The 14,940-nt window shown below is 42.5% G+C and overlaps 1 protein-coding gene and 1 long non-coding RNA gene across 4 annotated transcripts in view; both read left to right on the top strand.

The window, feature by feature from the left end:
• LOC133510245 (uncharacterized) overlaps positions 1 to 10,660 on the top strand; it is a 41,099-nt gene extending 30,439 nt beyond the window's left edge. The window contains exons 2-3 of the long non-coding RNA XR_009797558.1: positions 8,231 to 8,380; positions 8,472 to 10,660. This is a non-coding gene — a long non-coding RNA (uncharacterized LOC133510245). The remainder of the gene's footprint in view (positions 1 to 8,230; positions 8,381 to 8,471) is intronic.
• A 1,369-nt stretch (positions 10,661 to 12,029) lies between these two features.
• LOC133509517 (Kv channel-interacting protein 2) overlaps positions 12,030 to 14,940 on the top strand; it is a 136,184-nt gene continuing 133,273 nt past the window's right edge. Inside the window, exon 1 of one of the 3 annotated variants that reach the window (XM_061836597.1) lies at positions 12,030 to 12,362. In XM_061836597.1, the coding sequence (XP_061692581.1) occupies positions 12,293 to 12,362 (70 nt within the window). In that variant the 5' untranslated portion in view covers positions 12,030 to 12,292. The remainder of the gene's footprint in view (positions 12,363 to 14,940) is intronic. The other 2 variants (XM_061836599.1, XM_061836598.1) reach the window with 2 other exon arrangements.

Genomic DNA, 14,940 nt, shown 5'->3' with positions numbered 1-14,940 from the left:
TCAATTGTCATTATCACAGTACTGATATAGTCACTCGCCGGTCAGAACAAGAGATGACCCTACACAATGTAACGAGATCCAATACAAGTATTGTTTCAGATATTTTCCTCTTATTGGGAGAGTATCAACTGATTGAGAGGTATCAGTTTTATCATGACTGGTAATTGTGGTTGTAGTTTGAAGTGATCCTTGAATATTGCCAACTCTGTACTCTGTTTTAATTTTCATTCCTGGGTTGAAAGCGTGTGAAAAAAGTTGCGGCTTGTAGGCCTGAAATGACGGTAATTTAACAAAATTTATTTATGAGCTGCCCTTCAAGGGGACGCTTAAGATGTCATTGAAGTGTACCCTACCAGTAATTAAGTAAGGTTTCACAAAATATGACATTTTCTTTAATGCGGAAAATCTGCACTTTCATAACACTTTAACCATATGTTAAAAATCTATTGTGTATGAAGGCAAACTCATAACATTTTCCAAAGACTTCGGGACCAAACTGTATACAATTCCAAAAACTATTTGTAGTTTTTTTAAAATAAAACCTTCTACCATAGCTTGGATAACCATGACCGTTTCGAGGCTGCTCCTGTTTATTTGTCTGTTGGAACAGGACCATTGAAATTTTAAAAGATTTTACTGCAATAAATTCCTCATTACTCGGTATAGCCATCATTAGTCTGTAATGACTCACGCCCACCATGAAGGGAGGCGATCGCCAAGACATAATCCTCTCGTGCAAAGCTGTTGGCCATTTTTGGACGGCTCACTTTTAGTCTGTTGTATTTCCTGAGTCTAAATGGTGAAGAAGTGGAAGCCATCACAAACCTGAACATATTCTAATTTACATTTGTTTACCTGAAGTGCTTTTGTGCATATATTCTATGCATTTCCCTGTAATTTCATCCGGTATTTTTCACGGTGCTGGTGTTGGAGTCCGAGATGACTCTCGCTCCCTTCGAAGCAAACACTTCATTTTGACAGATCATTAGCTCGACATTATCTTTCATTAGGCGCCTTTGCATTACTTATTCAACACCCCGAGGAGGATGCGTGTGAGCAATTACCGACACTCACACAAAAGCAAGCCCATCCACGCAGGATGAAACGAGGGGCTGAAGTGACACAATGCATTTGACCGAGGTTTTCGTGACACTTGTGCTCACCGCAGTGATTAACTCATTAACTAATACACAGTGACGAAAATAAGTATTTGAACAGCCTGCTATATTGCAAGTTCTCCCACTTAGAAATCATGGAGGCATGGCCACTGTGAGAGAAATAATCTAAAAAGAAAGATCCAGAAATCACAATGTATGATTTTTTTTAAAAACAATTTGTGTGATACAGCTGCAAAAAAGTATTTGAACACCTGTCTATCAGCTAGAATTGTGATCTTCAAAGACCTGTTAGTCCGCCTTTAATCCACTTCCACTCCATGTATTATCTTGAATCAGATGCACCTGTGTGAGGTCGTTAGCTGCATCAAGACATTTGTCCACCCCATACAATCAGTAAGACTCAAACTTGTAACATGGCCAAGACCAAAGAGCTGTCCAAACATACCAGAGACAAAACTGTACAACTCCACACGGCTGGAAAGGGCTGTGGAGAAATTGCCAAGAAGCTTGGTGAAAAAAGGTCCACTGTTGGAGTAATCATTAGAAAAATGGAAGAAGCTAAACATGACGGTCAATGGAGCCCCATGCAACATATCACCTCGTGGGGTCTCAGTGATCCTTAGAAAGGTGAGGAATCAGCCCAGGACTACACGACAGGACTTGGTCCTGAAAAGAGCTGGGACCAACGTTTCCAGGTGACTGTTGGTAATACACTAAGATGTCATGGTTTGAAATCATGCATGGCACGGAAGGTTCCCCTGCTTAAACCAGCACATTTCAAGGCTCATCTTAAGTTTGCCAATAACCGTTTGGACGATACAGAGGAGTCATGGGAGAAAGCTTTGTGGTCAGATGAGACCAAAATGCAACTTTTTGGTCATAATTCCACTCAACGTGTTTGGAGGAAGACGAATGATGAGTTCCATCCCAAGAACACCATCCCTACTTTGAAGCATGAGGGTTGTCGCATCATGCTTTGGGGATGTTTTTCTGCACATGGGACAGGATGACTGCACTGTATTAAGGAGAGGATGATCATGGCCATGTATTGTGAGATTTTGGGGAACAACCTCTTTCCCTCAGTCAGAGCATTGAAGATGGGTCGTGGCTGGGTCTTTCAACATGACAATGACCCGACGCACAAAGCCAGGAAAACCAAGGAGTGGCTCTATAAGAAGCATATCGAGTTTCTGGCATGGCCTAGCCAGTCTCCAGACCTAAACCCAATAGAAAATCTTTGAAGGGAGATGAAACTCGGTGTTTCTCAGTGACAGCACAGGTGTGGGCCAAAATCCCTTCTGCAAGTGTGTACAAACCTGATAAACAACGACAGGAAACATTGGACCTGTGTACTTGCAAACAAAGGCTACTGTACCAAATATTAACATTGGTTTTCTCATGTGTTCAAATACTTAATTGCAGCTGTATCACACAAATAGTTAAAAAGTCATACATTGTCATTTTTTCATTTTTCTTTTTAGATTATCTCTCTCACAGTGGACATGTACCTACGATGAAAATTTCAGACCCCTCCATGATTTCTAAGTGGGAGAACTTGCAATATAGCAGGGTGTTCAAATATTTATTTTCTTCACTGTATTTGTAATTGAGAGAGAATATTTTTTGACAAATTCAGTGAAATTGGATGCTTTCTCACGACAGCCCAGATGATCTCTCACGAGTTCAATTCGGGTCCCAATCCCACACTCATTATGATATGAGCCGCCACCGGTGGTGTTCCGATAGATGCTTTTAAGAGCCTCATGAGAGGAAGTGACTGCATCCTGGTAATGCATCCAAACTACCCACAATACAATAACAAGAGCAGCAACACAACTTTTTTTTTTTTTTTTTTAAAAGCAGCCTTTGGCGATGTTAATGGGACAACACATTTGGGGGCGAAGGGCTGGCAGAGTTTACGGCCCGCCAGACTCCATCCATCTGTCCCCTCGGAACATCGACATTTTCCCTGTTAACGCTTTCCATCATATCCAGCGTGTTCCCATAAGTCTTTGCTCTTCATCTATCTCTCTTAAGGACTTTTTCTCCCCCCGACCCACCCTCCCGACTGAACGTACCCAGGCCATCTATCATGCGTGCGACTTGATGGCTGCCTAATCATCCACAGAATCATTTGTGATTGTAACCGTTTGTCCGGTACATTTGTGCTTTTGTATCGAGACGGAAAACAAGTGCGAGAGTCGAGATAATGAATTGTCTGGACAGGAGCACACCACTGCGAGGAAATAGGAAGTGATATTGCTGTCCTGTATGCAGATTACACGTCAAAATGAACTGATTTGGTCGACGATGCCTCATAGATTGTTCGAGTCAATTGTTTTGGGAAACCTTACCAGATTTACACCTGATTCTGCCTTTTAATCTTTTTGTGAATGTGCTAAAAAAATCCATCCGTGTCGTGTTTCATCACCAGCACCCAAAGAAACTCTGAACATGTACATGTGCCATGATGTGACCAGTTAAAAAGAGGAAAAAATATATTTACAGTTAATGCTGTTAGAGTGGGAGGCACGGTGGGGCAGCTGGTAAAGAGTGACCCTCACAGTTCTGAGAACCTGGGTTCGATCCCGGCCCCACCTGTATGGAGTTTGCATGTTCTCCCCGTGCCTGCGTGAGTTTCCTCCGGGCACTCCGGTTTCCTCCCACATCCCAAAAACATGCAACATTAATTGGACAGTCCAAATTCCCCCAATGTGTGATTGTGAGTGCGACTGTCGTCAGTCTACATGTGGGATAGGCTTCAGCAATCCCCACGACCCATCCATCCATCCATCATCCATCCATTTTCTTCACCGCTTATCCTCATGAGGGTCGTGGGAAGTGCTGGAGCCTATCCAGATGTCAACGGGCAAGAGGCACACCCTGAACTGGTTGCCAGCCAATCGCAGGGAACACAAAGACAAACAGTCACTCTCACAATCACACCTGGGGGCAATTTAGAGTGTCCAATTAATGTTGCATGTTTTTGGAATGTGGGAGGAAACCAGAGTGGCCGGAGGAAACCAACGCAGGGACGGCGAGATCATGCAAACTCCACAGAGGCGGGTCTGGATTGAACCAGGGACCTCAGAACTGTGAGGCCAATGCTTTACCAGCTGATCCACCGTGCCGCCCTCCTTGCGACCCTCGTGAGGATAAGCGGCAAAGAAAATGGATGCATGGATGGATGGATCGTGTAAGAGTGTGCTGAGTGAGTGATAAAGAGGAATAGCATGAAAAAAAATCAAAAAAATACTAATACAACAACCTCAACAACAAAGAATCCAGAAGCAAAAGTTTACTTTTACATTTACAGTATGATTACAATGGACCACAACAACATTTTGTGTCTGCAGAGCAAAAGTATTTGAAACACACATTTTGAGAAGTCCAATTCCTCTGATTTTCAGTCCTTTGTGAATACCTTCCGATAACGTTGATCCTCCTAGAACGCAGTCAGATATTCTTTGTTTTAATCAAAACAAAGACATTCATGTAGCACATCTGAATTACGAAATGGGATTGACATTATTCACTGTTTATTGATGTTTTTTCAAATCCCACTCAGTCTCAAAATTAAAAGAACAACATGCACAATTTGAAATCCTCTATGGCCCTCCAAAACATACAACTTGAATCAATAATTCTTATATACTAGTTTTCAGAAGCAAGTCAGTAGAAATTCTGACCCATTAGTCCATGCAGGGACTGAGTTTCTACCCTAACGGGACTCATTGAGAATTGAATTTATGACCCCTGGATTATAAAACCAAGAGTCTAACTCCATTCATAATCTAGTATTTGTTTCACATTTTGGATTATTATCACAAGGCCCGGGCCAAAACTCTTACATTTACACTAATAGCTGCTTCTACACATTAGAAGATCCACAGTTGATATTTACTAATGCGGAATTGGTCAGCCGTGCAAACTCCACAATGGGGACGGGAGAGTCCACCTCCAGGGAAAACTGCACTGCAGACGGCACACAATAGAAGGAAGAAGGAACAAACTGCAAATAATGACTGAGACAAATAGGAAGTGAAGCAGGTGACAGAGGAAGAGAGCACTTCATGCTCATGGGTAATTCATACCGCTTTCTTCTTTGCTTGTTTTCTTCAAGTCAGCAGAAACAAATATACTCGAGGGATACTTCATTAAGTACACCTAATGAAATCCAGATGTATCATAAATTCATATTTACCCTTGGTTTTGACTGACACTGTGGGAGAGGTTCTCATTTAATGATTTGTTCATGGTTGTCCTTGTTGATACAGTGGATAGAAAGTCTACACACCTCTGTTCTAACCCTGTCACTACAGAGCCTCTGTAACAGCAAAGGGATCTCATTGATTACATAAAGCAGACACTTTCAGCAGCAGTGGACGTTAATAGCTGATTGATTAATCATTTGTCAAAATTTCCAAATATGGATTGAAAAAATGAATTTGTATCAAACCCATAAAAAAATGGCTGATGAGAAAGTAGTAGTTGTTATTTTTACAGTTTTTGAAGTGGAGACACGAAATCATCTTTAAAGCTTAACCAACATCCCTATATACTGTACATTTTAAAATAATTCTTATGAAAACCACACATTATTTACTTCAATGTCTATACGAAAAAATAAATATGAGCAGAGAGCGTGTCATCGATGCGCAAAGTAGCGGAAGTCTCACTCGACATTCCAGTGGGATCAGCAGACGTCACACTGTGACAGTCGCCATTGGAAACATGTAGTGGCACCTTCTATGGGAGAGGAACAGCAGAGATTTCCGGATTTTTCTGCCGCCGCATCTGACACGGAAGCGCTTTTCGAAGAAGAGAACATCTCACAATCGAGTGAAGTGACGGGGGCAATGTTACCCTGTAGTTTCGAGCCATATTTAGATGATATGCGGATCACTTCTAACTAACAACAGACTCCCTGACAGTATGTATGACCGTATGTAGCGTACTCAGGAGGACCCATGCCGGGCGAAGTAACTGGCCGGTGGGGGGGAGAGCTCCTTTCTCCTCCTGCACGCGGCCAAACCGCCTGATCCACCTCCGTGGCGATGATGAACAGCTACGCCGTGGCCGCGAGCGACGGACAGCGCATGATGACACATTTAGTACCCCTGACTTACGTACTTTAAGTTATGAAGCGGATCTTTAACTTCTGAGAGGATTACGTCATCCCCCCCCAACTATTATTTTTTTTAATAGTGCTATACACACCTAGTTCAAAGTTCTCATCCTTTTCACCTCCGCAATCAGTTTTTCACGACAAACTGGGTGTTTTGGAAACGTGTAAAGAGTGAATCCATCGTCCCGAGTGCTCGAGCAGTATCCAGCAATGCAACGAGCCGGCATTTTGGCTAACACGCAAGAAAAAACAGCTACTTTCCTGCCGGTAAAACTGGTATAAACACATGAAGCCGCCAGTGTGGTCATCCAGATAAAACATCACTTCCTGCTTCTTCTCCAAAACGAATGCCTCCAGAGAGTTTTCACGGCGGGTGATACAAAAATCTATATAAAGCAACATCATGATGTGTGGTGAAAAAACCGATGGGTCCATTCCGGCTGCCTTTTTTTCATTAAAAACATACTAAATATCATGCTTTACATGTCAGTTGACCTTGAAGATTTTCATTTTTAACAGTGATGTAAGATGAGTTTGAAATTCCATTCAAATATTTTGGCATCACAGTTCAGGGTATACTTAGAATTAGAACTCTAAACATACGCAATTTGAAACATTTTGGGTGGGGGCATTGATCACCAGCAAATTTTCACTGAACCATCGGGGCGTGGTCCACGGGTCCAGTGTTCAACCACAACGCAAGCATCTTCATAAAGTCAAGATTTATAATGTTCTCTCTTGTATCGGACTGTGTCAGTGTAGTTAATGTTGTTGGTTTAGAGTTTATTACCTTTGGCGAGGTCGTGATCGTAGGACACTCACCCCGTCACAAATCCCGATGTTGACAGGTGAACGACTGCGTGCGTGTGCGCACTGTTGTCTCTGAGGGAATCCTTCAAGATAAAGGTGACATAAAAGCGGCATCGTCTCGGCTGACGCCGACAGTAATGGGACATTAAAAAGGACAAAAAATAAGGACACACGTAGACTGGAACCCCATCTTTGGCCCACCCTGAATGGAAACCAAAAGTATTTCTGTGCTTTTTATACTCATGTTTTGACTTTAGTCACATTCGATCACATGACAGTTACAATTATTACATTTACACAATTAATTGCTACATTATGATATCATTGAAATATTGCCACAATCATGTATGGATACAACTTCTCTTTAATTGTCCCAGTATGATCGTGTTAGTACCACAGTGCCTCCTCCCTTTTACCTAATTTTGGAAAGCTCTCTAGTCTCGCTATTCTAGGTGGACTTAAAAAGGGTCAAGTGAATATAACAGATCCCGGTAGTATTTTATATGCAGAATCATACACGGCTATTGATAACAGTGATTTGCATTCCACATTTTGATCTGCGTTGGTGGGCATTGGCGGGCGTGCTTGTGTGTCGTCTGTCAGTCGGTCTCAGCGGACATCATCAGTCTCTCGGGCGCTGGCGGCTGTGAGGCCAAAGTGACAGCTCAGTGTGGAGGACAGCGTCTGCACTGAATAATGAAGCCAAGTGGCAGTCACACCCTTGAAGGGCTTTTTTAACGCGACTTAACAAGAAGCCTTTTACTCTCAATTTTGGGGAAGTTGGAGGGAGGGGTGAGGGGGGGGGGAACGGGCAACAAAATACCACCTGTGAGAGCTATTGGCATGGTAATCTTCCTTTTCTGCTGAGGTTGCACCTGATGATATTTTGTGCAACCACAAAAATGTTCCACTTGTGAGGAAGAATCACTATCTTCACCACATTGATTTAGCACTCTTAAGAGCAAAACCCATTTTTCCAATTGAATAAAGTGTTAATTAAATTAATTGATCAGGCCATCATTTATCTATCTATCTATCTATCTATCTATCTATCTATCTATCTATCTATCTATCTATCTATCTATCTATCTATCTATCTATCTATCTATCTATCTATCTATCTATCTATCTATCTATCTATCTATCTATCTATCTATCTATCTATCTATCTCAGGAACCTCCAGTGCGGGGCTAGACCCAAATGCAGGACTCCAAGACGAGGACGTGATGTTAGGCGGAGCTTTATTCAGGCTGAAGTGGCACAGAAACACAGTGACGAGGATAGCTCAACACGGCGCTATTTTCAGTGGTGGAGATGCCTACGGTCAGTGAATGCAACTCACAAACTCTGGGCACAACGAACTGGTAAATGCCAGTGACCAAAACTCCAACTTAAATACACCATCTAATTACAGTCCCATCGTGAAACAGCTGTGAGCAGTGACAGGTGTCACTGGACAGGGCAGTGGCCACGCCCCTCTTGGCCGTGGTCCAGCCTGGCTCCTGACAATCTCTCTCTCTCTCTCTCTCTTGCTCTATATCTCTATCTATCTTTCTCTGGTGCTCATTCGAGATGGATCTATGTACCTGCACTACGCCTCTCCACCCCTGGAGTCTTCCAGAGTCTCGAACCCCCAAGTACAAATGGTGAACCGTTTTTTGGCCTCCGGAATGGCCCACGCCGGCCGTGCTGCTCCGTGCTGGCGGAGATTGCCGGCTACAAACCAAACATCGTGTTCTGCGGCTACCCGCCTCCAGTAGCCGAATCCGAAAGACAACTCCCGAGATCGACACTTTCGCAACTCCGTTCGGTGTGGTGTCACAAGCTCCACAACTATCAGCATTGACTCGACGACAATATTGTCGATTAAATGTCCATTGTGTGACGTCGCCCCCCCCACAATACGCATCATCTCTTCAACCGACTACGCTGACGGTGGAACACCTGTGGAGCACCCCAGCCGATGTGGCTCACTTTCTGGACCTTGGTACGGAATAACGACCGTCGTAGTTGGCTACAACAACAATCTATCTTTGTCTCTCTCTGGATATCATGTTTTACTTTCACAATTTCTGTTTCACTTGTACAGTAGCATGATGAACGATGTGGCTCATACATCTACAGTGCCTCACAGTTCTGAAGTCTGCGGTTTGGATCTCGGCACCGTGATTGATTTTGCATGTTCTCTATGGTGGGTTTCCTCTAGTTTTCTCCGGCTCCCTCGCGGATTCCCAAAACATATGTTGAAATGACCACCAACGTGAGCGTAAATAGCTGTCGAAATGTACCCTGCGGTTGGCTGACGACCAGTCAAGGGGTAACCCATCCACGGGCTTATTGCAAACAAGCACAATTTTACAAAATGGATTGATAATGTGATGGCCTCTCTTGAGGTATACTCTCGCTCGATTGGTTTGAAGTTGTAACTGTACACCTTAAATTACCGGGCCCTTGACTTCGGAGGTACTATTGCTGTTCCTGGGTTGAGGTGATTAAGACCTGATTTGGATGCGCAAACACAAACTTTTTGCTTTCAAGCTCTCTGTAGTGATTTGTTCTCTTTGTATTCATTGTTCAGTGCCAAGGGCAGGCGACTCACCTTGAAGGTGCACTAAGAGCCAGAGGGTACATTGCAATAATTTGAGGCATGCTCCTTCTGTCTCTTTTTGTTACCTTCTTCCTCATTCTACCCAACTTTCAATTTTCGGTATTTCCAGACATCAATATCATCGATGGCATAAATAATCTGCTGTAGTTACCTACAAGCCTGACAGTTTTCAAGTCAAGTGAGTCCATTCGATGCAATATGTGAAACTCGTTCTACATTACAGTATAAGCACATGCTTGATTATTGACTAACATATTGATTGAAGAAAATTAAAAATAGGCCCTCGCTTTGCAAGACGTTCGGGGCAGTGTGTCCATCATAAATCCTTCATTGGGCCCCCTGGAGTCTCGGGTGGCCTCCTCGTCAGCCACTTGGTTATTCTCCTTATTTGCCGGGCGCATCATCAAATGCCCTCCAACTCGACGCAAATTGATCCGTCCGTCGGCATCCCTTTTCCCCCTCATCCCGACCTTCATTTAAAATCTACCCCTCCTCATCTCATTTTATTCATCGCAGACAGAAATCCAATCAGTGTCCAATCAACCATATCTGTGAAATATTTTGTCGGTAGTGGCTGACAGCAAAGTGGAAGCCTTTCGGTTCCTGTGCGCTATTTGTTTATCAGAGCTAGACAGAATCCAAATGAAGAGAAGGTTCAGAACTTGAAGTGTCTTTTTACTCAAAACGTACGTTGGCATTTCAAAATAACACCTTGGTGTTGTCACGGTTTGTGGTCATAAATTATATTAGGCGGTTTGTTTTAATTCTCTTGATGCCAAACGAGTTTGAAAAAGTTTTTTTTCCCCCCCAGAATGTTTTTTTTTTTTTTTTGCAGGCAATGACTGGCATCAACTTTCAGAGTAATTATTTCTTTGCAGATGTCAAAACAACTGTTTCCTCCTGAAGAAAAAAAATGTGAATGTAGAGTTGTACATGAGAAGTAAGGCAGCTTGGAAGCAAGTTTTTAACTTGTCATAAATAAAAACATAAATTACTGCTTTTGTAACGTGTTGAGTGCAACTGGCGCTGTGATTTCCTTGCACTGGGCCCCGTCCTTGTAATCTGGAAAACTATCTCAAAATTGTTGCATTTACATTTTCAGTTTCTTAGCAGGCATGAAAGTCACCAGTCAAAAGAAAACAAACAAACACACACACACACACACACACACACACACACACACACACACACACACACACACACACAAAAACTATCACCAAACGGTTCAGAAAAATCACTAACTTGGCAACACTGACTGTGCTTGGGTGTTTTTGTTCGCAGCCATGTTTTTGTGCAAGCAATGCATGTCAGCAAAAACACCATCAATGTCAGAAACTGCAAATATAAACTTGCCGTGGCATTCACGTGTGGAAGAGCCGATGCGGCGTGCAGCAAAGCTAGAGACCTGCAGGGCAGAAGGTTTTCTGTCCTTTTAGTTAAAATTTGAGCAAATTTTCACCGGATGGTCACAGATTTACCAGATAGGCTATCAGATAGTCTATCCATCCATCTATTTTCTTTGCCGCTTATCCTCACGAGGGTCGCGGGGCGTGCTGGAGCCTATCCTGGCTGTCAACGGGGAGGAGGCGGGGTACACCCTGAACTGGTTGCCAGCCAATTGCAGGGCACATGGAGACAAACAGTCGCACTCACAATCACACCTTGGGGCAATTTAGAGTGTCCAATTAGTGTTGCATGTTTTTGGAACGTTGGAGGAAACCGGAGTGCTGGTAAGAAAACCAATGCAGGCACGGCAAACTCCACACAGGCGGGGCCAGGATCGAACCCGGGTCCTCAGAACTGTGAGGCCATCGCTCTACCAGTTGATCCATCGTGCCACCTCAAATAGTCTAGTTCCTTTTAAATATTCTTCAACTACTATTGATATTGCTACTTGTTCTGCTCCAATTACTTGAAATGTAAGTGTGCTTCATGGAGAAAGAAATAGGCTTCCCAAAAATTTCAAAGCATCAATCTCATATATCCTGTATGTATAATTCTTGCAAGGACACACAAAAATGTCTGTCAGATATCAAAACTTTGAAATTGATGACACATGATGTAATTTTTCTTTCTGCAGGGCACTTTTTTTTTTTAAATCCAGCATAAAATAGCAGGTGCTTGAGCACCCTTTGGGGTCTGTGTGCATGTGCCTGATGACTTGACTCAATAAAGTTAAAAAAAAAAAACAACAACAATATGCTACTAGCCCATGGAGCTATAGATGCACGACGATGATACATACTTATTTTCGTGCATTTTTTGTGGCTGTAAGTTACTTTAAAAAAATAAAGAAAAAAAATTGACCGACTCCTTCGGAAGACCTGCGCGCGTGCGTCCCTCTCTGTGCGTGCGCGCACGTAAAGCTCGTGAGCGCGGACGCAGACACGCGCTCGGCTCACTGAGCAGGAGCAGGACGCACGGAGGGAAGACTGGGGTGAGTTGACACCTCGCGTTTCGAAGGTCCATGGCACGGCACGGCAAGGGCGGCTCCTGAACAGGTGTACGCAATTCGTTTGAGGGGAACTTAAACACTCCCCGACACACGACGAAGCAACAGTTTCCACATTCCCGTGCTCTCGGAGGAAGATTTAAAAAAAAAAAAAAAAAAAAAAAATCATTAAAAAATGAAGAGCAAAAACCGTGAAAGCTTGACCGACTCCCGGGAGCTGGACGGCTCGTACGACCCGCTGACGGGTGAGTCCTTTCGGCCTGTGGGCCACCGCCGGATGTCGCGCGCTCCTCTGGCAAAGATTCAATATGGTCTCGGTTCAGTTGTTGCTCCAAATTAACTTCACGTGGTTGCCTCAACACTCGTACCTGCAGTGTTAAAGTTACTATTGACACGTTTGGTCGAGTTTCCCCCCCAAAAACACGTTCCTTAGGTTATTTGAAGACTCTTAATTGCCTGTTGGTTGTCTAAACGGGTGATTGAGTGGCGACCAGTCCAGGGTGTGCTTCACCTCTCGCCAAAAGGCAACTGGAAAGGGAAGACTATATTAAGTACTGGGCATGGGCATTTCAATACAATTAACTTAATTCGGGATGACTTAATTTTTAAAATGTGTTTTTATATAGATACATTTCATGTATGCTAATTGAAACTATCCAACCAATAAATTACCTCCTGACTGAGCTCCAAGAAGTCAAACTGAAACAGAATAGTATGAAAATTAAAGCAATTCAATCTAAATCCGATAAATCGATTTTATAGAGGAGCCAGAGTTTGACATGCAGAAAACAATGTGAACAAAATGTTAATGACCGATTTAAAGAATAAATGAACATTGAACATCGCTTACTTTTAAAGAAGACTCGCTGACATTTAAAAGAAATGAGGAGGTGGAAAGGTTGTTTAAAATGGCGAATCTGCTGCTTTTTGTACTCTGCTCAGTTCTTCAGTAAATTATATGGTGTTTTTTGTCATCTTTATCTCGGGGCCAGCATTTGCAATTTTCTTTGGCCACTTGGTAACGTATTGCGCAATGACTCAATTGATGAGCACAAACACAAAAAAAGGAATGCTTCTGATGAACGTGCAGGGTGACACTCAATGTGGCTCACTCATGTGAGGAGGCGTTATACCCCAAAAGAGCCTTTTCTAACTATAATTATATTTGGCTAACAAAAAGTATGCTAATAAGTAGCAAAAATACAGAGAGTGAAAACCGGGTTAGAGCATGTCTAAGTTGTAAACAAAAAGACCAGAAAATGGCTGATTATGTTCTTGTGGCGACGTGGTGTGATGACATGTTTGCAAACCTTACAAGAAAACACTCAAAATCCCACATGCTTCATGTGGGCGCTCGATCCCGAGAAATGAATCGTCGAGCCGTACAGGCGTGCAGAAGGGTTTGCTACCGATCATTTTCAGCTGTACCAAAACAGAGTGGCAATATCAAAACGTGGGCAAAATATTTGCTCAAGAAGTAGTCAAAAACAATATCTTTGGAAAACTGTGACACCAAAACCAAGAACCCCCACTCCAGCAATAATATATGAGTGCTCCAATACAGTAATAATACTCTAAGGCATATATTCTTCATACTGTGAAAAATAACTTCTTAACGAAAACCGGTTGTGGCTTCTACTTTCTTTATTACTGCAAGTGAATATATTATTTCGCGACTCACAGAGGTCAAGACATGCACAGCAGGAACAGGAAAAAAGAAACGATACCTCAGATGCATTGCTGTACCAATTGCTTTTATTTTTATTCAAGTGAAGTACATTCCTGTGTTTAAGATGTACTAATTTTTTAAAATTGTCACTGGATCAGTTTTCTCATACCTACAGTGTTCGCTGAATCATATGACTTGATCACACCTTTTCTAACATTCTATACTGCAAAAAGAGCAAAGTATGTAAGATTATTGCTGCTGTCGGATCGGACTAATTCATCAAGATCAGCCGAAACTCAAGGCTGGAATAGCATTGTCAGATCAGAAGTGAAAAAGTTGCATCGGGACATCCCTACAGAAAACTTAACACCCTATCTACTTGTTCCAAGCATTCTGTTATGGAATGGAAATAAAATAACAAAAATCATTGCCATCAAATTTTACATGATCAACATTCAATCTGGTAACGCCTAACATAAATGCATTGAAGAGAATACGAAACCATATTGAATCTCTTCATGACCCTGTTGCATGTGTGTGTTTCCGTAATGTCGTTGACCGCTGTGCACCATTTGAGATGTGATTGTTGCTGACCAGGCTGAGTTCGGAAGTGGGGGGTGGTTTGTTTTGCACTGAGACAAACGATGAGACATTCGGATTTTTAGTCTTGACACACACTTGATTGCACATTGCCTCATGTTTTTTTTTTTTATCAATGGATTGAAAAACCAAGACACATGTTACATGAGAACAATCTCATGGCACCCCACCAAACAAAAACGTAAAAAAGTACTGTTTATAGTCATGGCTACTGATGGATGTGCAGCTTAAATGCATCTTCTGCAATCTTTTGGAAGGGTATTTCATTGTACGATACATCACTGGCAAAAATAGATGATCAAAGACGCATTGCTTGTAGTCAGTCAATAATGATATTATGACAGATTATGAAGTGATATTGGATAATTTCCCAAGGGACGCTTGCTGATGATCTGTCGTGACATACTCTACAGCGGTTGGGAACGACTGGATGAGTACAGTGGTATGATCTTATGGTGTCACATTGTCATTGTTTTGGGCCGTTCAATGATAAAAACATTTTTTGTGAAGCTTTATGAATACCGAAGACCAGACTCATGTAAGACTCTTACCAT

The sequence above is a fragment of the Syngnathoides biaculeatus genome, chromosome 12 (assembly GCF_019802595.1).
Source record: "Syngnathoides biaculeatus isolate LvHL_M chromosome 12, ASM1980259v1, whole genome shotgun sequence".
In the NCBI taxonomy this organism is placed as follows: domain Eukaryota; kingdom Metazoa; phylum Chordata; class Actinopteri; order Syngnathiformes; family Syngnathidae; genus Syngnathoides; species Syngnathoides biaculeatus.
The sequence above is the reverse complement of the archived record's forward strand: the minus strand, read 5'-3'. Positions and strand labels throughout refer to the sequence as shown.